At 35.8% G+C, this 25,645-nt stretch overlaps 1 protein-coding gene across 2 annotated transcripts in view; it reads right to left on the bottom strand.

The window, feature by feature from the left end:
• Positions 1–25,645, bottom strand: part of SLC4A10 (solute carrier family 4 member 10) — a 188,251-nt gene that overhangs the window by 124,092 nt on the left and 38,514 nt on the right. For both annotated transcript variants that reach the window (XM_042997242.1, XM_042997241.1), the window contains exons 3-4: positions 13,004–13,142; positions 5,846–6,006 (exon numbers count right to left, since the gene is read on the bottom strand). In XM_042997242.1, coding sequence (XP_042853176.1) covers positions 5,846–5,876 — 31 coding nt within the window. In that variant the 5' untranslated portion in view covers positions 5,877–6,006; positions 13,004–13,142. The remainder of the gene's footprint in view (positions 1–5,845; positions 6,007–13,003; positions 13,143–25,645) is intronic.

The raw sequence follows: 25,645 nt of genomic DNA, 5'->3' as shown, positions 1-25,645 counted from the left end.
CATGAAAGTAGCCATAAAGAACATGTACACAAATGAGCATAGTTGTGTGCCAATAAAACCTTTTAATGGACACTGAAATTTAAATCTCATATGATTTTCATGTTGTAAAATATTAATCTTCTTTTCATTATTTTTCAATCATGTGAAATATAATACCATTCTTAGCCCACAGGACTAACAAAATAAGGCAGTGGTGCATATTTGCACATAGAGTGTAATTTGCCAAACTTTGCTCTATTACTTTTCTGTTTACAATGTAAAGAGGTAGAATGTATGTGCAGGAATCGGCCATGATATTCACTATAGTTACCTCTGAAGTCCCTTTCAATTCTGAAAATGTATGATAGTGTAGAATATTTAAATCTATATCTCACTTCTTTGGAGATAAGTAGTTATAATTAATTTGAAATAAAGTAAATGATAAATTGCCAACATATGTGACTTTACACTGAAATCTTGCTAAGATGGAAAAATGTATATAAATATAAAATATGTAGCATAAACTTCATAATGAGAGTTGTAAAGTAGGTTATTAAAACACCAAAAGGATACCATTGTATCACAGCTTCATTTGTAAGCTGTGATGTGTATCCTCAGTTCAATATTCTAATCAAAATCAAATGAATCACATAAAACCCCATGTACATAATTACAATTTTTAGTTCTTACCAAAGTACAGTCTTTCCAGGCTTGAGCACTTCAAAAACCTTTAAGTCACTAGCTTCACAGTTTTTCAGAAATAAGGGCTTATTTGAAACAGTTACATAAGAGAAAGTAAATAGAAAAAAATGCTCATCTGCTCATTAGCCACACAGAAATACACAGTAAACTCCTCTGAGGTATAACTGCATCAAATAGATCCTAATGAACTAGAAAAGTTAATCATCTTGCTTAAGAACATAACTTATACTGAGGTGAGATTTAAGTACCAATGGGAATCTGATTCACTAATCACTTTCATTGTTCTCTTCACCACTATAACATACATTAGTGTTAACCTTGAAAAGTAGGAAAGGATAATGAGCCATAATGGCTTTGGGCCCAGCATCAAGTCCTACAATCTCAGCAGGCTATGATGTCTAAATAATACAGTCTAGCCTGCCAAAGCACAATGCCAAGATCTGGGTGATATCGGAAGAAGCAAGAACGAAAAGGATAAATAAGGCACATGCTTCTAGCACCAAGCAGGCTCTAGGAACACTAGTACCCTTTGTGGAAAAAGCCTCAGAAAATGAAAATTAAGTTTCATTTTAACTGGGCAATTATTTTATCGTGATCAATCCATCTTGACCAGTGAATGAAAACCTCCAGAGATGAGATGTTACCAATTCTATATAAATCTCTGCCTCTTAAAAGATAGTCATATACATTAAAAGCCCATTGTTTTACCTTCAAAAGATGCGAGGGGTAGGAGTGAGAAATAGAAAGAATCTAAATTCAGCAGTTTGCTTGACCCCATTCACAGGAGTGTGTACACTAAAAATGTAAACTACCCTAAGAACACTTACTTTCCAGATCAAGGATGGTAATAGTATAGACATATTTTAAAATGTGGCTATTCCCATACTCCCAAATCTGCAGGTTACATTCAGTGGAGCAAAATATTGATTTTTCCTCCAATAGTCTATTTTTAACAACAAAAGTTTTTTAATGAGTTGAGAGCTATGACTGATAATCTGATCATGGTACTAACTTTAATTTGGTTTTCATTTCTTAACTCCCATTGACAGAATTAGGTTAAAGCATACACACGCAGACAGAATACTTCCATTATTAACCTTTACGGTGCTGAATTTCAAAGAGATTAACACAGACCATAAAATCACGTGTAATTTATATGAATGTAATTAAGAAGCATTTTAAATACAATTAATCTCCATGTCAGAATAAATCATGGTAAGAAATTACATATGGAGAATTTAGGATTTGAAAAGGTTAAATAATATTTTGAAGGAAGACATTTAAGTTTATCCTGAGTTTCCTGAAACATTGGGAAATAGACATTTTTAAATTAACTTTGTCCAAAAGAAAATCCTACTTTAATTATACTAGACATTCTTGACAGACCTGCCAGATACAAATGGGATTTCCTCCTGTTAAGTCTACAAAAATCTCTTGAAAGAATTATCTAAGACTCTATTAAATCAGAACATTGATATAAAAATCCTTGATAATTCTAAAACAATATCTGGGTCATATTTCTCTATTAGAAAATGTCTAGAAAATATTAATGCTGCAAAGCCTGCACATTCACAAAATGTAAGAGTTTAGAGCCCTTAAAGATACATATTATATCCAGCATTTGGAAAATTGAAACTAGTGATTCATATGTTAGTAAGTGCCTAACATACAGGAAAACATGACAAATAAGAGGTGAAGATAAGTTCCAGTCTTATTATTAACCACTAAGGTCACAAATTATCATGAAATAGAATAAAACCAAACTTATGATTATAGGTTAATAAAAGAAATTATTCCCATGTCTGCCAGTATTACCTATGATACATCATTTTGTTTATCTGTTTATAAAATAGGGCATATATCCTCCTCCCTATCTTATAAACTTTACCATGATAATAAAATATAATGTGAAAATATAAAGTTAGAAGTCTTAAAAATATGAAGCATACTTATTACGCTTAGCAATAGGGCTCAACTGCCACAAAGTAAAAATAGCAATAAGTAAACAGTAAGAAAATCATTATAAGCTAAAGGGAGAAAATGTTCTAATAAGATTTTATTGAAGGCAGAAATAAATACCTTTGGATTAAAGAAGTCAAATTACAATTACTCAAAAAGAGGGAATCTCCTCTCATTAATGAGTGAAAAGGAATCTAAGGTAATAGTGATCAACAAGTATTTTTAATTATATGTTTGTAATGTGGTATTAACTCTAAACTAATGACATCTTCTGGATGGTATTTTACAGAGTGCTCTACACTGTAAATGGGACATTCAAGATGAGCTACTTTAGAGACAGAAAGATACAGACTAATTAAACAAGAAGAATAAAAGCTATTTGGGGTATCAAGTCTTCCATTGAACTACTTTCCTTTGTAAGGATAGACTTAGAAAATGTAATTTGCTTTCAAGAGCGAGAATTAACACAGCTAACAACCTTCCCACAGCTTGGGGAAAGGAGCAGTGGTAGGGAAAGGAAGCATAAATTTAGACAATAAAACGGAACTAAGGTGATGAAATGAACAGCGGTTTAGTCAAATTCATGGGAGAAGATTTCCTGGTAGAAATAAATTTCTAAAGAAAGCATTAGAAATTATATGCTTTAAGAAATTTAAAACCTGGTAAAACTATGAAGGGTATTTTCTGAGGCTAATTTTGCCAGGTTGAGGAATTTGACAGCCTCATTAGATATAGCCAATCCAAAAGTATTTTGGATTACTCCATTTTTCAAAGGTAATGTCATCACTGACATAAACAGCAGAAACAAACTCCTTATTTTGGGCAAGATCTTTAACTTTCAGAATCTCAGTTTATTTATAAAGAAAGGATAACAATAATAATACTGAGGCCCAATTTTGTTTTGAGTATCAAAAAGATAGTATAGAATTACTTAAAAAAGCTTCCTAAATTGCAAAGTACCATGAAGAACCCAGCCATTTGGTTCCTAATTAAAACATAAAAATGTTTAGGGGCTATCGGCAGGACCCCATAATGTAAAGCTAAGAAATTAAGTTGGATAACTACTGTTCCAGCATTCACAAGAAATTTGCTAATTCCTAAGTTAACCCTTTTCTTTAAGTCTTGATTTAGAGTGATCCATTACTGCATCCTGTGTTCCTCTGAAAAGTATACTGTATTTAAGTTCATATAGCCTATTTGGCTTTAGTTATTTATTTTATTTTATTTTATTTTATTTTTTTATTTTATTTTTTCTAGTTAGGTATTTTATTTATTTTTTAATGTTGGTTTATTTTTGAGAGAGAGCAGGCATGAGTGGAGGAGGGGCAGAGATAGAGACACAAAATCTGAAGCAGGCTCCAGCAGTGTTGACAGCTCAGAACCTGACTCGGGGTTTAAACTCACAAACTGTGAGATCATGACCTGAGCTGAAGTCTGATGCTTAACCAACGGAGCCACCCAGGAGCCCCTTTGGTTCATTCATTTAAAGGAAAAGCTCTTTGGGGCGCCTGGGTGGCTCCATCGGTTAAGCATCTGACTTCAGCTCAGGTCATGATCTCACGGTTGTGAGTTTGAGCCGAGCAGGGCTCTGTGCTGATAGCTCAGAGCCTGGAGCCTCCTTCAAATTCTGCATCTCCTTCACTCTCTCTGCCCCTCCCCCATTCTCTCTCTCAAAAGTAAATGAACATTAAAAAAAGTTTTTAAAAATAAAGGGAAAGCTCTTCATAGGTGTAGTATGAAACTCAGAAGGAAGGCTTCTCTTTCCTGTTTGCTTTTTTTTTAATATGAAATTTATTGTCAAATTGGTTTCCATACAACACCCAGTACTCATTCCAACAGGTGCCCTTCTCGATACCCATCACCCACCCCCCCCCAACCCTCCCATCAACCCTCAGTTTGTTCTCAGTTTTTAAGAGTCTCTTATGTTTTAGCTCCCTCCCTCTCTAACCTTTTTATCCTAAGCCAGGATATCCTTCTTTTCACACATATCACAATGTATGCATGCCTATCTGCATCAATGTCCAAATAAATAATTTTTAAAGTAATTAAACAATCATTAAAATCTGGGCAACATCTACTTCAAGTCATTCTCTTTCTTCAGCCAGTGGTTGTAGTATAATATAAGGAACACACAACTTACAGGGGCCCTTAGATGGAACAAGTGCCATGAAAATCTCAGAATTTCTATTTTCTTACTGAAAATTGGGAATGACACTTCATGAGGCTATTCTGAAGATTAAATTATGTACATTATTTTTTAATATAATATTCTCTCACTTATGGAATCAAAAAACATTTACAGAGTTTTGGGGTGTTTTTTCCTCCTCTGTAATATAATGCAGACATTAAAGTTTCCCTTAAGTCTTTCTACTCTGCAAAAAAATTCTACATGGAACTGCTTTTATTTATTTTTTCCAAACTAGAAATTTTTAAAAACTGCCCAAGTCCTTGCTTTGTTTTTATTTTTAAAATCTCCATTAACTATTTTATTTATACTCTTTCAAAACTTTTTGTATTATTTTGCTTTTATGAAAACACATTTATCATGTTTGTCATGTTTAATATCTTTTATCAAAAGATACAGGAGTTCTTTGTCCCTATTTCTAGAGTAACAGTAAGATGTTTCCTACATATAACTGCCTGTGTTCTATAGCCATAACAGGCTTCTAATACAAATCTCTCATCCCAGGGGCTAGTCATAGTATTAAATTACAAACTAATTTCAAATGCATTGCTTGCCATCCTCTGGAATTAATGAGTTTTATTTTACGTTTAAAATAAATGGTCATACCTTTCTGTTCTATTCTAAATTAACAATTTTTGTATCTACTGAATTTTTAATATGATTATTTCAGGTATTTGAATATTGAAAAAATCATTTTCTAGTTTTGTGGGGTTTTTTTCCTTCAAATTTCTAATGGTGACAGCTTAATTAAGCATGATAGTGGAAACAGTATATACTAAATGGGAGTCAGGATTAGTTCTTTGTTCTAGACTTGCCATTAACAAATTAGACCATATTTCTCCAAATTTCAACTTCTTTTATCTAAAATAAGGGGGTAGGAGAAAGTCATTTTTAAGGTATCTTCTGCTGACCATAAGAACTGATTTTTCCAAGAGTCACAGAGTTATAAGGAAAAGAAAATAACAAACCTCAGCTATACCCATAAGAGTGAAACAAACTAAGGGAAAAAAAAAGATATACCTGCAATTTCTTCTAAAGTGTTGGCATGCATGTCCAGTAACACAGTTCCATTCAGAATACAACTTCTCAGCTCAAACAAGCTGTGCAATGACAGAGTGGCCACATAAGGCTTGCTCCATCTTTCTCCTCCGTCTTCCACATCTTCTTCAAACTTCAGCCACCTACACAAATAAATATTATCAGCACATTGAATATCCTATTGTAGATGAATGATCCTTTATCCAAAGAATAAAAAGCAGAAACAGAAAAACAGTCACATTGCTTCTAGATTTTGTGGGCTTGGGAAGTAAAACCTAGCCCAAGTTATTTGGTTTATTTCATTTTAATTCCACTTAACAAGCATTCTTTTTGTCACTGAAAGATGTATAGAAAGCCAGGAAAAACTCAAATGTTATTTTTGTTAGTTTGTCAAGCTCTGAAAAAATATTTACTGTGTTTATTCAGTGGTCACTGTGAATCTGCTGTAAAATTAATAGAGTATACTTCATAGAAGGATAATGGCAATTGAAAAAGATGCAAAAGAAAATGAAAGAATACTCATTTTTCTGTAATAGGAGGTCTTAAAATAGAATATTTGATCTCCTGATAATTTTTCCATTCGATTTTTAGGGAGACTAGTATAACTTGGGTCCTCTTCTGTAAGAAAAATAAATATTAGGCATGCTTGGATGAAATGTAGTACAGTCATTTCCTGGGGACTACAGGAACCTATAAGCACTGAGCTCAGTCTCTAATCCCTGGGCCTTCCTTCCAGGGATGGAGAACAGAGGAACCTGGATATCAAGGCGACAAATGGGAGACCACTGCCTTTTTGGAGTGAAATGAATTGTAATATTTAAGTTTCTTCAAGTAAGATAAGTGGAAGGAATAAAGAGAAAAAATGGAAGAAATAAAGAGAAACCAGAGATTCTACTGCTATGGCACAAGCACTAAATTTCTCTCATTCTTTTAGGGACTTGTTGTCTAATCCTAATAGATGACCAACTTAATTCCACCATTTGTAATATATCCTAAATAAAGCCTAAATTGCCTTTCCTCCCCTTCTCTTCACCATTTTCCTTATTTCTTCTCTCCTTAGTCATTTTTGCCCTAACTTCCTCTTTCTGTGCAATATCACTCAAATTCTCTATAAAATATTGTATTATTGTTTTATGTAGTCAAATGATCCAGCTCCAGGGGAGGAGAAATGTGTTGCAGTAACTAGTTAGGGAATCAGTGGATCAGCCAGAAAATAACCAACCACAAGGGCTAGTCAGAATGATTAATGTGCAGAGTTCTAAGAAAGATAAAGAAAGCTATTGATCTGTCCTCACTGTTCAGGGAGTAAAACATTGTCAGGAAATGAAAATGAAACCAATAGGGAAGAATAGTTGTGCCTACCAAAAGTTTATAGACAGGGAATACCTAATACCTACCATAAGTTTATAAGATATTTGAAGGTTGCAAAAATTTACATTTAAGCCACAAGTCACTGACTGTATTTCTTCAATGCTGGAATTTTATAGAATTTTTTTGTCTACACCGCTGGGAATTTTTCATATTATTGGTTCTTAATGATTTTCAGGCCTTGACAGGGACATAATATTTCATAAATCATTTGATAGTTATTAGTACTGTTCATCAACTAATTCTCCCTCTCTACCTAGTAAAGAATAGGATATCACCACCTGGCTCCCCTTTTACTGGGTGAGATGATATGACTACTGACTACCTCTGGATAATGAATTGTAAGCAGAAATTATGTGCATCACTTCCAGACTATATTTTTTGCTCATTTTTCTAATTGATTTGTGTTCATACTATTGAAATTTGGGAGTTCTTTACATATTCTACATATAATATTTTTGTCAAATATATGGTTTGCAAATTTTTTTTTTCAACGTTTTTTATTTATTTTTGGGACAGAGAGAGACAGAGCATGAACGGGGGAGGGGCAGAGAGACAGGGAGACACAGAATCGGAAACAGGCTCCAGGCTCTGAGCCATCAGCCCAGAGCCTGACGTGGGGCTCGAACTCACGGACCCCGAGATCGTGACCTGGCTGAAGTCGGACGCTTAACCGACTGCACCACCCAGGCGCCCCATTGTCTTCATCCTCTTAACAGGATCTTTCACAGGACAAAATGTATTAATTTGGGTGAAGTCCAATTTATGAATATTTTCTTTTATAGATTGTGCTTTCAATATCATGTCTAGAAATTCATCATAGACACCCTAAGTCCTCAGGTTTTTCTCCTGTTTTTTTTCTCAAATTTGTATAGCTTTATGTTTTACATTTAGATTTATGATTTATTTTGAATTAAGTTTGTATACACTCTGAGGTTTAGATTGAAATATTATTAATTTTTAACCTATAGCTGTCTAATTATTCAAGTACACTGTTGAAGAGACCATCCTTTTTCCATTTAATAGCTTTTGCCCTTTGTCAGAATCCAGGTAGCTATACATGGTTTGGTCTTTCTCAGTTCTCTATTCTCCTATATTTTTTCTCTCAAATTTATATAGCTTTATGTTTTACATTTAGATTTATGTGTTCCATTGATCTGTCTATCTGAAAAGAAATTTTAAAAACAAATCTATCTAAAAGTTATATTCCTTCTTTTAGAATAATTTCCTTCAAACTGGAGGCTTGGTCTTTTAGAAAAGAAAAATGGAGTCTCTGGGAATTCCAGTTTGGTAGTTAAGAAAAAAAAATAAATGGATGGACAATTTGATATGGCCATAGATTTTATGAATATAAAATAGGAAGAAGCATAAGATACTTCCCATAAAAGAAACTCACAAGTGACAAGTGTCAAGTTTCTAAACATTTCAAGATTCAGTGCTTTAGGCCAACTCCAGAATGATGTCAAAAGCTTTAAGAACTATTTAAATAATGTTTTTTAAAAGACTATGTTAAAAATTATATTTTATATTATATACATATATTCTCTATACACACACACACACACACACACACACACACATACACACACCCCTAAGTGTATTTCTCTTTTCTGTTTCTTTATTCCATTTCATATTTCAAAGATAGGAATTAAGAGGTCTGAGAACACACCAAATCCTGTTTAAAGATTTGTAGGTTTGTAGTCAGTTGCAAAATGCCTGATTGCAGTTAATGACCTAAAGTGCTGCAATTTATTCCAGTTTTCAAATAAACTCAGCTGACATTTGTTTGAATAGCAAACTACAGCAAACAAGAGTCTCACAGGCATGAGTGAGATGTAATGAACAATGAAAAAAAATCAAAATTGTAGGCCAGTTGCATGACATTTTCTGTGGAGGGGGTGGACTTAAACCCTGTGAGATTATGTGATTTTCCTATGGTGTGTCTGGATCTGTTCTCATCCATGATTAACACATTGGAATCTCTTTCTACTAAACAACAATATAAAATAGGTGTTTCATGAATTCTTTGAAGATTAAGTTGATGATAATCTCTTCTGTAACACTCATATTAAAAATCTACAAAACAAAATTCTTCTGCAAATTAGAAATAGATGTTCTCCTTAGAAATTAACTCCTGTTTATTCTATTCCCGCTAATTCCTTTTAACTTTCCTAAGAATTTTTATTCTCTGATTCTACGCAAATAGAAAATAAAATACCAACCAGAATTGTAGCCTGGGGAGAAGTTACGAACTCTTAAGAGAAAACATCCTCTTTTGGGTAGGGCTAAGGCTACGGACGGTGGAAGAGGGACAAGGTTAGGGTGGAGGCTAGATATTAACATAACAACAACCACAAAGTGCATATTTTAAGGGGAAAGGGGAAGTGAAAGATATCCAACCCTAGAAACATTAGTTATTCTTTTTTTTTTTTTTTTTAACGTTTATTTATTTTTGAGACAGGGACAGAGCATGAACGGGGGAGGGTCAGAGAGAGAGGGAGACACAGAATCTGAAACAGGCTCCAGGCTCTGAGCAGTCAGCACAGAGCCCGACACGGGACTTGAACTCACGGACCCCGAGATGGTGACCTGAGCCGAAGTCGGACGCTTAACCGACTGAGCCACCGAGGCGCCCCAATATTAGCTATTCTTAATCCATATTATCTTCACATCTCATATCTCATGGAAAAATCTTGATGACTTAAACCTTTCCTAATTTTGAATATCAAATGCTTTCAGAGCATCAGTAAAATTGTTTTGATGCAATAATCCGTTTTGACACTGCCATGTCTGTATCAGAGGCCAACTGCTACCCCCTGCTTTGCCTCTTCTGAGCACATTTGTGGGAAGCATTTTTAAAGGGCAACCACAGTGAGTCAAGCATGTTGTCTTCATAATTGCACATCTGTGGTATCTTTGCAGGCTTTTCTATTAATAACATTATATGTTATCTATAAGCAGGACATTGGAATTGTGCTGATTTCATTAGCCCTTGTCATATGGCTTCTTTTAGGGTTTTTAAAAGTGAACAGCTGTTTTTCACAAACATTTATTAAATAATTATGATTCAAAAATTTAGCTTCAAAATCTAAAACTTTGCTTAAGTTTTACTTGGCAACAGCAGTGGGCATGAATTATTCAATTTGTGATATGTGACAGGTGCAATGTGCTGATAAAATATCCTTTTTATTTCTACTATTAGGGTAGAAAATTATTAATCCCCCCAGAATACTAATCAAAAGAAAGAAGGGCTTCAAATATTTATGCTAATGACTTATTAGAATTAAATTGCATTTTGAAAATTAGATGGAATCCTAAATTAACTAAAATTAGTCCTTTTAGATGAACTAGGGCAACCAGAACAAAATTAATTCTGTTACTTTAAAACCCACTACATTTCTAAGCTCTCAATAAATACACTCTGTACTTCCCTGATGTATTGTGTCTCCGCCAAAATTCATCTACCCTCCTCTTCAATGTCTGCTGCTATTTTGATTGCTCATCAGATGTCTCCTTGAACCTCAAATAGCTGCACCATACGTAAGGTTCTAGAAGGATAGCTCAGAACACAGGTCCTATTGAATAACATTAGAGAATGCTAATAATTAACTGGATCAACTCTTTTGTTCTTTACCCATGAACAACAATACATTTTGGTGGTTTAGGATAAACCTGTTGTTCAGGTTAATCCATGAAAGCATGATAAAATCCTACCTGCTCAAGTATGCTAAAGAGAAAGGGCTACATTCTAGTCTCATTCTGCCATTGTGATATTTCATGAGAGTGAGCAAGTCGCAAGGAAGTTACTGCTTAAAAGGAACAGATCACTATTTTATCTGGAAGGTGAAAAATCACCAATCATTTTAAGAATAAGCGAGTTACTCCTGACAAAACACACATTCCAATCTTACTTCTCAGCTCTATCATGTAGGATGAGAGTAAAGAAAAGAATATAAAAGAAATGCTTCCAAAAAGTACTTCCCAGCAATAAGGAGACTCAAACAACAGCTTCCTAGTCATCATACCCAATAGATCGCCCTTTTTCCTGCCATCCAGGAATAGCTAGCATTTCTTATAATCAGGTCAAGACAGATGTGTCTAGCCTTAAACAGGAGGTTTGCATTTTATTTTATATATTTTAACGTTTATTTACTTTTTAGAGAGAGAGCTAGAGTGTGAGCAGGGGAGGGACAGAGAGAGAGAGACAGAGAGGGAAACACAGAATCCGAAGCAGGCTCCAGGCTCTGGGCTGTCAGCACAGAGCCCGATGTGGGGCTCGAACACACGAACGGTGAGATCATGACCTGAGCCACAGTCAGATGACTGAGCCACCCGGGCACCTCCGCATTTTAAATTCCTTTTCAACAACTCTTTAGTCATGAGAGAGTAAAATTTATAATGCTAATTGGTGCATAAGATTATCATATATTGGTTTTCTGTCATCAAATAACAAAGATAAGCATTCATATTATATATTTGAAAAAGTCCAAAGCACTTAGTTTTTGATGCAGTTGGAAGAAAACAATAAGATGGATGGTTTTTAATCTTAAAATTTACCATGTCATATAAAAACTACTTCAAATTTAGTCCTTTATTTAAAATATATAATAAAGCTTCAGAAAGAAAATGATTACATGATTTTTTCATTAAAAAAGGTAATTCATACAGAATAACATATCACTAAGCATTAAAAAAGGCAAATAAATAATACAATGGTTTGACATAAAATATGAACAGTTAGCTCACAGGAAAAAAATTAAAACATATGCAAAGATGTTCCATTTCGCCAATAATTTTAAAAATGTAAATTAAAATAAGATTTATTTTTCATCTATAAAATTAGCAAAAAAAAATCTAAAAGTTTAATGATTTACTCCAGCAAGGGTTTGAGGGAAATAAGCACTCTCATACACCGTTCATAAAAGTATGAATTACCAAAACATTTTGTAAAGTCAATTTTGCAATCTCTATCAAAATTTAAAAGCCTGCTGTTCTTGGTACATAAGTTCCACTGCTAGAAATTCACCTTACTTAGGGGTGCCTGGGTGGCTTTGATGGTTAAGCGTCCAACACTTGGTTTCCTCTCGGAACATGATCTCAAGATTGGTGAATTGGAGCCCAGCATCAGGCTCTGCACTGACAGTGTGGAGCCTGCTTGGGATTCTTTCTCTTCCTCTCTCTCTGCCCCTCCCCTGTTCATGCGCTCGCTCTCTCTCTCTCTCTCTCTCCAAATAAATAAATAAACTTTTTAAATAAAATTGTAAAAAGTTATTTTGAAAAAACACCTATGTTGAAATGTACACATATCCTAGAAACACATTACAAAATATTTTTATCCTCACCAAATAGTACATAAATCCAGTATACCTACAGCCTCTTAGAATGCTTTCCCTTTCTTAAAAAAAAAAAAAAAAAAAAGCCCCACACTCAAATTATCATATAATATGCCTAGTTTGGGCACAGGCCAGCAGTTGAAAAGATAGAAATAAATTACTTTTAGATTCTTATTGTTTTCCTGATGACACACAAATTATGCTGCTGTTTATCTTTCAGGCTGCAGCTGTTGCTGGCTCTGCATCACTGTTTACTATAATTGCTGTCTTCAGATCTCATTCTGACCCATATCCCATTATAGGATATGCCCAGGCCAGATGAGCCATTTCAGAAATCGACAGCACTCACGAATGTTTGCAAAACCATGGCTTTACAAATCTCTTTTCCAATAGCATGAAAATTATTTCCTATACCTTCCCGCTCAGCAAAAATCCTCACCTGGCTGTTTCTCGCCATTCAGCATCCTCACCTTCACGCCAGCAAATCTCATCCAGTTCTGTGAAAAGGTCATGAGGAATGTGTTCTTCATCATCATCCTCAGTTCCAAGAATAAACTGTACTCGTTGTGATGGCGTGTCTAGAGAAAACCAGAGACGTGAGTATGCATTACCATGACTTCAAGCTTAAAATTTCCTGGTCACCCAACTCCAACACCACTCCAGACTCACACCTCCCTGCCCGCCCCCTGCAACACTCATCCATGGTAGATTTGGTAAATTAAAACTAAATTTAGCATTACTTGAAGTCTAGTATAATTTGGGAGCAAAAATATGTAAAATGTAGATGCGTTTTATATATACATATATATATATATATATATATATACACACACACACACACACATATACACATATATATACATATATATATTCAAAATAATATTAAATGTTATGATTATTTTTGGATTGTTTACAGCATTAATCATAGAAACTATTTCTATATTTCCCTCACACACACATACATGCATTTTCTCTCATCATATATGCTATACTTTATGGAAATATTTAGAACAGGCTATGATAAAATTCACTTATACTAAAACTATGCTGAATGTAATTCACCATGAACTCCTTTGTGAGGCTCTTTTTTAGTCACACCTTTGTCCCTTCCCGAACCCTGACAACCACTAATCTGGTCTCCACTGCTATGGTTTTACCATTTCCAGAATGCTATCTAAACAGAAACTAAATCCAAAATCATCCGAGTGTGATATCATCTACTGGTGGTGTTTGCTTAAAGATTCAAAGATCTCTCAACCATGACTACGGTGCGAGTCACTACGTTCTTGGTAGGGGAGTAAAATAATGCGTGGTTTGGACACAAGACACACAGTCTCAAAGGTGTACATGGTGTTCCCGGAAAGAACATGTTGTTCACAATTTGAGGGTCTCTGGAGAAGGGACCTACATCATTTGGCAGACGTAGATTGACGGTGTTTTCTACAAGGCTTCCAGTCCTGCTAGTTGGCCTTAGAGTTTCCAGTTCGGTTAAGATAACTGGATCTAGACCCTGTTTCTAGACGCACTGCATGAGAACAGTTAGTCCAGTCTGATCTGTTTGCCTACGCTACCCACGAAGTGGCATTTACTCATTCCACTGTGCAACCGCTACAGAAAAGGGGGTAGGGAAGACACCCAGAGGTGTTATTAGGGTTTTTGTGTGGGAGATGAAGGCACTGAGAACATCCTTGCATTTCTGATAAACTTCTTAAGCTCAAAAGCAATGATAATACAAACAATGGGCAGAGTCACCTAGCAGAGAATGGCAGGACAGCAGTCAATTATATTTACGGATCTTGTCACAGATTGGGAGAGACACATGAAGGTATCTTTCTTTATGAGGAATGCTCCAGGAGAAGTTCTGGAAGATCATTAAATTCACTTCCACACGGTACCATTAAACGTGTTCATCTCCAGAAGCTATACCTTCACCTTCTTTCCACCCTACTCACACCCAGACCTTTTGTTGGAAAGGGTAAGAAGTAAAAATGAAAAGGGAACTTTCATAAAATTTATAAAAATTTATGCCTTCCACTTGAATTCATTTGGGCCACTGCAGGGAGACTTGGCAAGCAGTATACTCAACCAAGTGGTGATTATACTTATTATTTAGGACCGTGTCAAACAAACCGACAAGAATGTCTAAGTGCCTAAACCAGAATTAAGTATTGAATTCCCGAGGCCCCCTGTTAGCTGGACTACCACTCAGAGAGTGTACCAATCAGGATGGACTAAGGTTGCTATAAGGGAAAAGGGATGATATATCACATCCAGAAATGGTCTTGGTGGAATCTTGGATAGTCAAAGCAAGGTTATTAATCCCTTTCTTCCTGATCACTATCCACAAAGTGGCTGAGAGTAAATTATCCCTTTCTGGGGGGAGCCACATTCAGCGACCAAACTGCCTTCGCTAATATGTAGTACGTGGACTAGGAGGAAAGGAGGAAGGCAGAGTCAGAAGTCTTTTCATTTTGATTTTTGAAGATGTCCTTCCAACACTTAACAATAACAGATGCCGGTGGGTAATAGGGACTGTGGAAGGTCCACTGGATTTTTGAGTGAATTTGGGGATAAAATAAAGCATGTTATCTAACTTCAAATGATTCAAAAAGCTGAAAACATAACACAGTTTAGTTTCAAGGGCCACAATGGCGTATCTAGAATCAACTGATCAGAGTGGAAGAGCAACACGATAACCTCAGATTAGAGACATCTGCTGACCTCTTATCAAGATAACATCTCCTAAATTCTAGCCCGGTTTCCATGTAAGGGCTCCAGGACTTTCCCAGGGCTGCAGGCTGACTACAAGAATTTACCTAAAATTCTTTGGTGAGTGTTTCATTCTTTAGCAGGCCATTTATATCAGCATGACAAACCCAATCCAGTACGGTAGGAGTCCAATATTAATTGGTGCCTAATCTGTGGTTTCCCCTTGAATTTGTCTCTTTTAGGGAAATCTTCATGACAGGGTCAAAGCTCTCTTGTAGCAGACAAGATCTACTGCAGAAAATTCCAAGAACTCTTACTTCCATCTCCAAATGATCTGAAGTTGGCATGGCAGACCGTAAGAGGAATCTGAGCTAAACAACAGCTCAACTATTGCCATTCTCCTGTAACCAGCATTGCACAACCCACGTTACCCATTTCCCAAGAAAGCCAGCCAACATTCTCATGATTTGCCTGATTTGTGTACATAGGGCTGATGAATTTCCCTCTCATGCTCAGTGTAAGTACATATCTCTGAAACTATTGTCTGAAAGGAAATGCAAATTTGTTGTGCCAATTGTCACAATTGGACGAACCTGAGACTGACTAGAAGCTTGTCAAGGAAGTCCCCTTGCCTAAAGGAGGGTTGGTACCAACCATTTAGGCAGCTGTTTTAAAATTTATTCCCTGGTTCTCAGCCTACAATTATCCTCTCACACTGCCCCAATTCCTCCTTTAAACAGGCAATAAAGTAAAGGAATATTTATTGCTCCACTGATTTACAATTTGATCAGCAAGTTTGCTACCAATCCCAATGGACTTCTCTCAATCCATTAGTCATCCCAAGAATCAGCTCTGATGCCCTCCTCCTTCGTCCTCCAAACATCCATGTCTCTGTCAGCATCCCTTCCTCATTGCCAAAACTGTCAAGAACTGTGAAGGGTGTTAGCATTTACCCTGACATTTTATGGATGCTGGAAAAAGACAGGAGACTCCTAGAGACAAAACATAGTTTATCACTCACAACAATAGCATTCATCAGATGAAAATCATTTGTACTGGTACTCCAACCACAATTCCCACAGGAGAATATGCAAAGAGCCAAGAGATGCTGCATAAACAATGGGTTGTGTTATAAGAGGGGGCCAATGTTATGGGACCCAACTCTTTCCTAAGGGACAGTAAGCCTCCCTGACCTCTGTCTCATAGGAAGACATGATGTTTACTAAACTGTACAGTAAACAGAGATACTATCTCTATCTTCCAAGTCTGTTCACTATACTGACATCCTTGAAAAGAAAGGCACAAAGGCAGTCAATGCCTCTGCTCACAAGATATAAAGGAACATGGCCATGAATATGGTTGTGGGGAGACAATTCTCCAAGGATCTGTCACTCTCAGAAAACATCTTTGGAGTCTGTGTTGCTAAATTGAAACTAGCCCTTATAAACCTTCTTACCATCTTTATACCTCTTAATATTCCCAACTTTATTTATCCATTCTTTAATTTACTCTCTAAGGATTATAAAAAAAAAAAAAAAAAGGATGCCTAGGGATTTTGCCTTCATCATTTCCTCTTTGGTTTATATTTTTAAAAGATTATCTGATTATTTACCTAGAGATCTTTACTAGGTTGCTGGACACAAAATCAAAATATAAAAAACACTCTATTCCTATATTGCAGTAAAAATTATTTAAAAATCTAGTAGAAAAAAATTCCATTTACTTTAGAAGCAAAAATACAAGGCTATCTAGGAATGAATTAAAAAATATGCAATACATTCATAATGAAAACTATAAAACTTTATTAAATGATATAAAAGTAGACCTAAATAAATGAATGAGTATATACTAATGAGAAGCCTCAATAGTGGAAAACTGTCTCATAAATTCAATGTTATTCCAACAAAACATTTGGTATTTTCAAATATTTTTGTAAAACACAAAAGAACAAGTAAATCAGTAACAAACGCATAGTCATTACTGAATTCTATAGTATTAAATATTTCACTTGTGAAAGTAAACCAATTAATCAGTTATTTAAAAGATTAGGTTATAATGATCACAATTGAGAGGATTTCAGAAGTCAAAAGTGAAAATATACATATAATACAAAACATAGCATCATACTTTCTGAGTAATAAATAAATGTTTGTGGTGAGGAATTGCCTATCTCATTAGCTTTGTCTTCTGCCACTCTTTGCCTTGTTATTCCATTCAGAGTACATTAGCTTTCTTTCAGATTCTTAAAAATACCATGCTCCTTTCCATGACAGGGTCATTGCACACACTGTTTCCTCTAGCTCTCCTATGTATCGTTCAGCATCTCTTCGATGTGATATACTTCAGCAAGCCTACCTAAACAGCTTTGCAAAATACACGCAGAAACATGCATATAAGCACATTCGTATGCAAACAATTAAGTTAGGCATCTGTTTTCCGAATTCATAGCACTCTGTACTTCTAGTTACACTTATCTTGATCGTAATTTTAAATTTATTGCACAGTAATAAATTCAGTATTTTAAATTGTCAAAATTAGTCTCTTCGAAAAAAGTAGGAACAAGTCCTAAGAGAGAAAATTATGCATGCAAAAATGCTTTTCAAACTATAAAGCATTATATGAGTATTATTGATGATGATTGATGCTAGTGGTGTGTTATAATGATAATATACGTCTGTCAAAATAGATTTAGAGTTTAAAACAGGAAGAATGAGAAAATAGTAGTGCCATTGATTAAAAGAGCTATAACATGGGGGCGCCTGGGTGGCTTGGTCGGTTAAGTGTCCGACTTCGGCTCAGGTCATGATCTCACGGCCTGTGAGTTCAAGCCCCGCGTTGGGCTCTGTGCTGACAGCTCAGAGCCTGGAGCCTGTTTCGGATTCTGTGTCTCCCTCTCTCTCTGCCCCGCCCCTGTTCATGCTCTGTCTCTCTCTGTCTCAAAAATAAATAAACGTTAAAAAAAAAATTAAAAAAAAAAAAAGAGCTATAACATGGATGGACCTTGAACGCATTATGCTAAGTGAAATAAGTCAGAGAGAGAAAGATAAATACTGTATGCTCTCACTTGTGGAATCAAAACAAAACACACACACACACACACACACACACACACACACACTCTCACACAAAGAGATTTGTGGTTACCAGGGGCAGGGGGGTGGGGACTAGGGGAACTGGAAGAAGGTGGTTGAAAGGTATAAACTTCCAGTTATAAGATGACTAAGTACCAGGCACGTAATGTACAACATGATGACTATAGTTAACACTCCTGTATGATATTTAGGAAAGTTGTTATGAGAGTAGATCCTAAGTGTTCTTAGCACAAGGGGAATTTTTTTTTCTCTTTTTATTGTTATCTGCATGAGATGATGGAGGGTGGGTGTTGATTAACCTACGGTGGTAATCATTTCACAATATATGTAAATCAAACCATCATGTTATATACATTAAACTTACACAGTGATGTGTGTCAATGATTTCTTAAAAAATGGGAAAAAAGAGGGTTGTCAAAATGAGAACCTGTATTACAAGCGGAGAGCTCAAAAAAAAAAACTTTCAGATACGCTGAATTTGAAGGGACTCTGGGACAAACATACAAAGATGGTCATAGGGCAGTTGGAGGTTTGATTGTGGAAAAAAGGGCAGGGTCAGTGGTAGAGACATGCATGGCATTCAACCAGAGAAGTCATATGATTATAATGAATGAGTACTCAAAAATGAAACAAGAGTAGGGACAAAAAGAGACTCAACATCAGGGGAATAATCAGCTTAAAAATTTGGAAGAAGGAAAAGGAGTTAACAAAAGAATCAGAAAAGGAATAGACAGATATGTAAAAGAATTGACACATTAAACAAATATATTTAATGGATACCTTCCATAGGTCAGGTACTATTTAAGGAGTGAATTACACTGATATAAACAGAAAAAAAAAAATCTCTGCCCTCATAGAGAATAGAGCTGATGGAGAGATAATATAACATAAGCCATGTTTGAAAAGGATTTCAAAAGAATAAGAAGTCAATAATGTCAGATGCTATAGAATCAATGATGAGAACTAAGTAGCAGCTACAGGATTTGGCTAGTTGAATGTTCAATAGCACTGCAATTCCAGAGAACATATATTATCAGAAATAAACAGGTTGTTTCCATTTGGAATAGAGATTATATTTTCAACAAACGGCTAGTTAAGGAAATCAAACTTACATAGTTACACTTCCAGAGGAAAACCACTAATAGAATAGTAATTGTAAACAAGCAAGTTCCCTAGCAAAGTTTCATCTTTTTATTATTACCTATGTTACTTATATTGTTTTAATTACTCACATATTAATACCAGGTTCTAAAGTACAGTTTTCCTAATATTGAATGAAAACATTCTCCTTTCTGTAGGCTTTGTCTCCAAGTTCACTATTTTTCAGGCACTTTCCGGAGAACAGTCAACAGATATGTCGAGAAATATATTTTTCATAACAACAAGTAAAATGACAGAAGTGAATTGAAAAATTTGCATTTTACATACATGACCTTAATGTCATGAAGACTGCAAGCCTCTTGCACCATGACATTTAGCTCAAGGGAGCAGATTCGCAATATGAAATGTTTACCATTATGCATTTCTGAATTACTTTATCCTTGTTTCTTCCTCTTTATCTTTGTGTACTTTAAGTAAATCAATATTCAGATAATCTATCTTATGAAATTATGAAATAATGACACTTTGATGGTTCTGTTTCAAATTCATGTCCAGTCTCTGCAGATCAATATTTTCCTTCATTTGAACTTTAAAATTTTGCTCATGTTTTTTAATATTACATACAGTCTGCTCATTTAGATTCCTACATTTACTTCATTTACATAATTGAAATAATGTATTTATTGCTATTAATGATAATTTGCTCATTCTGTTATAGGGTAACAGATTAATAAAATAATATTTCAGCTGAAGCACTAAGAGCCAATATGTATTTCTCTCCAAAGAGGATATAAGAATACATGCAGAATTTATAAACCATGTTCCTGAAAACCTACTTATCTAACTCCTCACCCACAGTAAGGCTATAAAAGGTCATAAGTTGAAAACAGTAGACACGTTTTGGAGAGGACTTTTTCAGAGAAAGCTGTAATGTGAGTTCCAAGTCTCCTTGCTCCCCTACAAAGGCAGGGAAGAGGGGTGTCTACCCCTTCCTCGAGCAAAGTGAGTAGACCTCCAAGGGCATCAGAAGGGCTTGATATATCTCCTGCAATGAACTGGAGTATGATTTCTGCCTGAGAAACACAGTCTGCCTAGCTGCTGATGGCTGAGATTGCTGTGTTAGTAACATACTCTTCCAGTATTATCAAGGCAATGGGAGTATGTATATTTTCTGTGAATCATATATGGGCCACACATGAGAGAGACAGAGAGACAGAAGGAGAGAGAGAGAGAATGTGGAATGTGGACTTATCTTTGATCCTGTCCAAGAGGCTGCCATGAAGCAGAGACAAGACTTTAGCAGAGAGGATCTGTTACTATAGCTGAATGCCTAGGGGATTAGGAGGAATAAGCAATAAGGCAGAAGAGAGTGCAGGTGAGAGACCCTCCGGTGGACAATGAGTAAATTCAAATCCTTATTAAGCCTAGAGTGTGTGAAATCAGCTTGCAATAGTACGAGTTAAGTAAGAACTTTCCTGCCCAAACCCCTTAGGTTCTCTCATTTCCTATGATCCAAATCTGAAAGGATCAGAAACCAAAGTCAGGACTATGAATGAACATCTGAAAGAAGGAGAAGTTCAAGGTAGGAGAAAAGAAAAAAGCAACTATGTCCTCTTTCCTCAACTGCAGCAGGCCTGGGCAAGAGAAGGGGGAAAAGCCTTAGGGTTAAAGCAAGTTCAAATTTTTCACTATTACATGAGACTAAATATTTTAATTACTGATTAGAGGACTTTGAGTTACCTAAAAGTGACTAGAAAAGCTGAGGAGTCCACCAGAGTTTTCACTGGAGAGCAGAATAACAATCAGACCCACTGAATAAATATAAAGAGATGGTGCAAGATAGAAGTACTTTATGATTAAATCTGACATGTTGGGGCGCCTGGGTGGCGCAGTCGGTTAAGCGTCTGACTTCAGCCAGGTCACGATCTCGCGGTCCGTGAGTTCGAGCCCCGCGTCAGGCTCTGGGCTGATGGCTCGGAGCCTGGAGCCTGTTTCCGATTCTGTGTCTCCCTCTCTCTCTGCCCCTCCCCCGTTCATGCTCTGTCTCTCTCTGTCCCAAAAATAAATTAAAAACATTGAAAAAAAAATATAAATCTGACATGTAGTATTCATTCAATGTAACAGTTACAAAAATCATACAAATGATCATACTTCTTTCATATTCATAAATGGGTCATTAACCTTTAAACCCTATGTTTTACTGACACAGTTGACTACGTTGAGATTATAAAGAGAGAGAAAAAAAACAAAACAGATTTTTAATTTATTAATATCTTCTATGGGCCAGCCATTTTCATTTACTATCTCTTCTATGTCTTACAATAACCCAGTTGAAAGGGCACTGGTATTAATCAATCTTAAAATACAGCGCAGGGGCTCCTGGGTGGCTCAGTCAGTTAAGCGTCCAACTTTGGTTCATGTCATGATCTCACGGTTCAAGTCCTGCATTGGGCTCTGTGCTGACAGCTCAAGTCTGGAGCCTGCTTTGGATTCTGTGCCTCCCTCTCTCTCTGTCCCTCCCCCACTTGCTCACATGCACATGCTCTCTCTCTCAAAAATATAATCATTAAAAAAATTTTTTAGGTGCACCTTGGTGGCTTAGAAGGTTAAGGGTCCAACTTGGGCCAGGTCATGATCTCACGGTTCATGAGTTTGAGCCCTGCATCAGGCTCTGTGCTGACAGCTCAGAACCTCAAGCCTGCTTCAGATTCTGTCTCTCTCTCTTTCTGTCTGTCTGTCTGTCTGTCTCTCTTTCTCTCCCCTCCCCCACTCACCCTCTGTCTCTTTCTCTGTCTCTCAAAAAATGAGTAAACATTAATAAAAATTTTAAAAATAATGAAGGAGGTTGAAAACCAGTGCATCCACATTCATGAATAGGAGGATTCAATATTGTCAAGATGTCAGTTCTTCCCAAATGATCGATACATTCAAAGCAATCCCAACTGAAATCCCAGAAAGCTATTTTATGGACATCATCAAACTGATTCTAAAGTTTATATGAAGAGGCAAATGATATTAGCCAACATAATATTGAAAAATAAGAACAGTTGGAGGATTGACGCTACCGGACTTCCATGCTTACAAGGAAACGACAGTAATCCAGACAGTGTGATATTGGCAAAAGAATAGACAAATAGATCAATGGAAAAGAATAGAGAGCCCAGTGATAAACCCCCATATATATAGTCAACTAATCTTTGACAAAAAAGCAAAGGCAATATAATGGAGCAAAGATAGCCTCTTCAACAAATGGTTGCTAGCACAACTGGATATCGCATGCAAAAACATGAATCTAGACATAGACCTTATGTCCTTCATAAAAATTAACTAAAAATGGATCATATTCCTAAATGTAAAACACAAATCTGTAAAATTCCTAGAAGATAACACAGGAGAAAACCTAGATGATGTCTGGTATGATGGTGCCTTTTTAAGATACAACACCAAAGACTATCCGTGAAATAAAGAATTGATAAGCTGGAATTCATTAAAATTAAAAATTTCCAGCTTTATAGGAGAGGCTAAAGTCTGGGATTGTGATGGCTCCCGCTTAGATTTTCTTCTTCAACATTACTTTGGCTATTTGGGGTCTTTTATGGTTCCACACAAATTTTAGAATTGTTCGTTCTAGCTTTGAGAAGAATGCTGGTGTAATATTGATTGGGATTGCACTGAATGTGTAGACTGCTCGGGTACTGTTGACATTTTAACAATATTTATTCTTCCAATCCATGAGCATGGAATGTTTTTCCATTTCTTTATATCTTCTTCAATTTCCTTCATAAGCTTTCCATAGTTTTCAGCATACAGATCTTTTACATCTTTGGTTAGGTTTATTCCTAGGTATTTTATGGTTCTTGGTGCATTTGTAAATGGGATAAGTTTCTTTATTTCTCTTTCTGTTGCTTCATTATTGGTGTATAAAAATGCAACCGATTTCTGTACACAGATTTTGTACCCTGCGACTTTGCTGAATTCATGTATCAGTTCTAGCAGACTTTTTGTGGAGTCTGCTGGGTTTTCCATGTAGAGTATCATGCCCTCTGTGAAAAGTGAAACTTTGATTTCATCTTTGCCAATTTTGATGCCTTTGATTTCATTTTGTTGTCTGATTCCTGATGCTAGGACTTCCAACACTGTGTTAAACAACAGCGGTGAGAGTGGACATCCCTGTCGTGTTCCTGATCTCAGAGGGAAAGCTCTCAGGTTTTCCTCATTGATATTAGCTGTGGGCTTTTCATAAATGGTTTTTATGATATTTAAGTATGTTCCTTCTATCCCGACTTTCTTGAGGGTTTTTATTAAGAAAGGATACTGTATGTTGTCTTTTTCTGCATCGATTGACAGGATTATATGGTTCTTATCCTTTCTTTTATTAATGTGATATATAACATTGATTTGCAAATATTGAACCAGCCCTGCAGCCCAGGAATGAATCTCACTTGATCATGGTGAATAATTCAGTAAGTTTTGATGCTTAAGTCATAAGTATTCAGGAATACAATATGCTATTTTGCCAACTTCCTTCTTCCAGAGTAGCTTACTGGGGAGACGACCATCTCTTTCCTTCATCTCTTTTTATGTGAGTTAACCAGGGGATTCTTCAGTGTGTACTTGAAGAAAATGTGTATTCTATTTTTCTTGGATGGAATGTTTTATATATATCTTTTAGAACCAAGTATTCTGAAGTATGCTTCAAGTAAAAAAATGTCCTTGTTGAAAAAAAAGAAAAAAATGAATTAAATAAATAAAAATTAAATTAAAAATTTCCAAAAAAATATTTAAAAATTAAATTAAATTAAAAATTTCTGCTCTATGAAAGATAATGTCAAGAGGAAAACAAGACAAGCTGCAGATTATGAGAAAATATTTGCAAAAGACACATCTGATAAAGGGCTGTGATCCAAACTACACAAAGAACATTTAAAATTAAACAAAAAAAAAAAATAAACAGCCCACTTTTTAAAATGGGCCAAAGACAGAAGACATGAACAGATATTTCTCCAAAGAAGACATCCAGATGGCCAACAGACACATGAAAAGATGTTCAACATCACTCATCATCAGGAAAATGCCAATTAAAACTATAATGAGATATCACTTCACACCTGTCAGAATGGCTAAACTAAAACACACGAGAAACAACAGGTGTTGGTGAGGATGTGGTGGAAAAAAAGAACCCTCTTACACTGTTGGTGGGAATGCAAACTGGTGCAGACACTCTGCACCTTTGGAGGGTCCTCAGAAAGTTAAAAATAGAACAACCCTATGATCCAGCAATCACACTACTAGGTATTTACTCAAAACACACAAAAAACACTAATTCAAAGGGATACATGAGCCCCTATGTTCATAGCAGCATTGTTTACAATAGCCAATTTATGGGAGAAGCTCAAGTATCAAACAACAGATGAATAAAGAAAAAGTGATATCTCTACAATGGAATATTATTCATCGATAAAAAGGAATGAAGTCTTGCCATTTGCAATGACATGGATAAAGCTTGAAAGCATAGTGTCTAGCAAATAAGTCAGAGAAAGACAAATCCCATATGATTTCAGTCATATGTGGAATTTAAGAAACAAAACAAATGGGCAAAGGCCAAAGAGAGAGAGAGAGAGAGAGACCAAGAAACAGACTCTTAACTATGGAAAACAAACTGATGTCTCCCAGAGGGGAGGCAGGTAGAGAGATGGGTGAAATAGGGGATGGGGATTAAGGAGGGTACTTGTGATGAGCACTGGGTGATGTACGGAATTGTTAAAATACTGTATCATACACTTGAAACTAATTTAACACTGTATGTTAACTTTATCGGAATTTATTTATTTTGTTTTGTTTTGTTTTTTTTAATATGAAATTTATTGTTAAATTGGATTCCATACAACACCCAGTGCTCATCCCAACAGGTGCCCTCCTGAATACCCATCACCCACCCTTCTCTCCCTCCCACCCCCCATCAACCCTCAGTTTGTTCTCAGTTTTTAAGAGTCTCTTATGTTTTGGCTCCCTCCCTCTCTAACCTTTTTTTTTCCTTCCCCTCCCCCATGGTCTTCTGTTAAGTTTCTCAGGATCCACATAAGAGTGAAAACATATGGTATGTGTCTTTCTCTGTATGACTTATTTCACTTAGCATAACACTCTCCAGTTCCATACACGTTGCTACAAAAGGCCATATT

This window comes from Panthera tigris, chromosome C1 (genome assembly GCF_018350195.1).
Source record: "Panthera tigris isolate Pti1 chromosome C1, P.tigris_Pti1_mat1.1, whole genome shotgun sequence".
Taxonomy (NCBI): domain Eukaryota; kingdom Metazoa; phylum Chordata; class Mammalia; order Carnivora; family Felidae; genus Panthera; species Panthera tigris.
The sequence above is the reverse complement of the archived record's forward strand: the minus strand, read 5'-3'. Positions and strand labels throughout refer to the sequence as shown.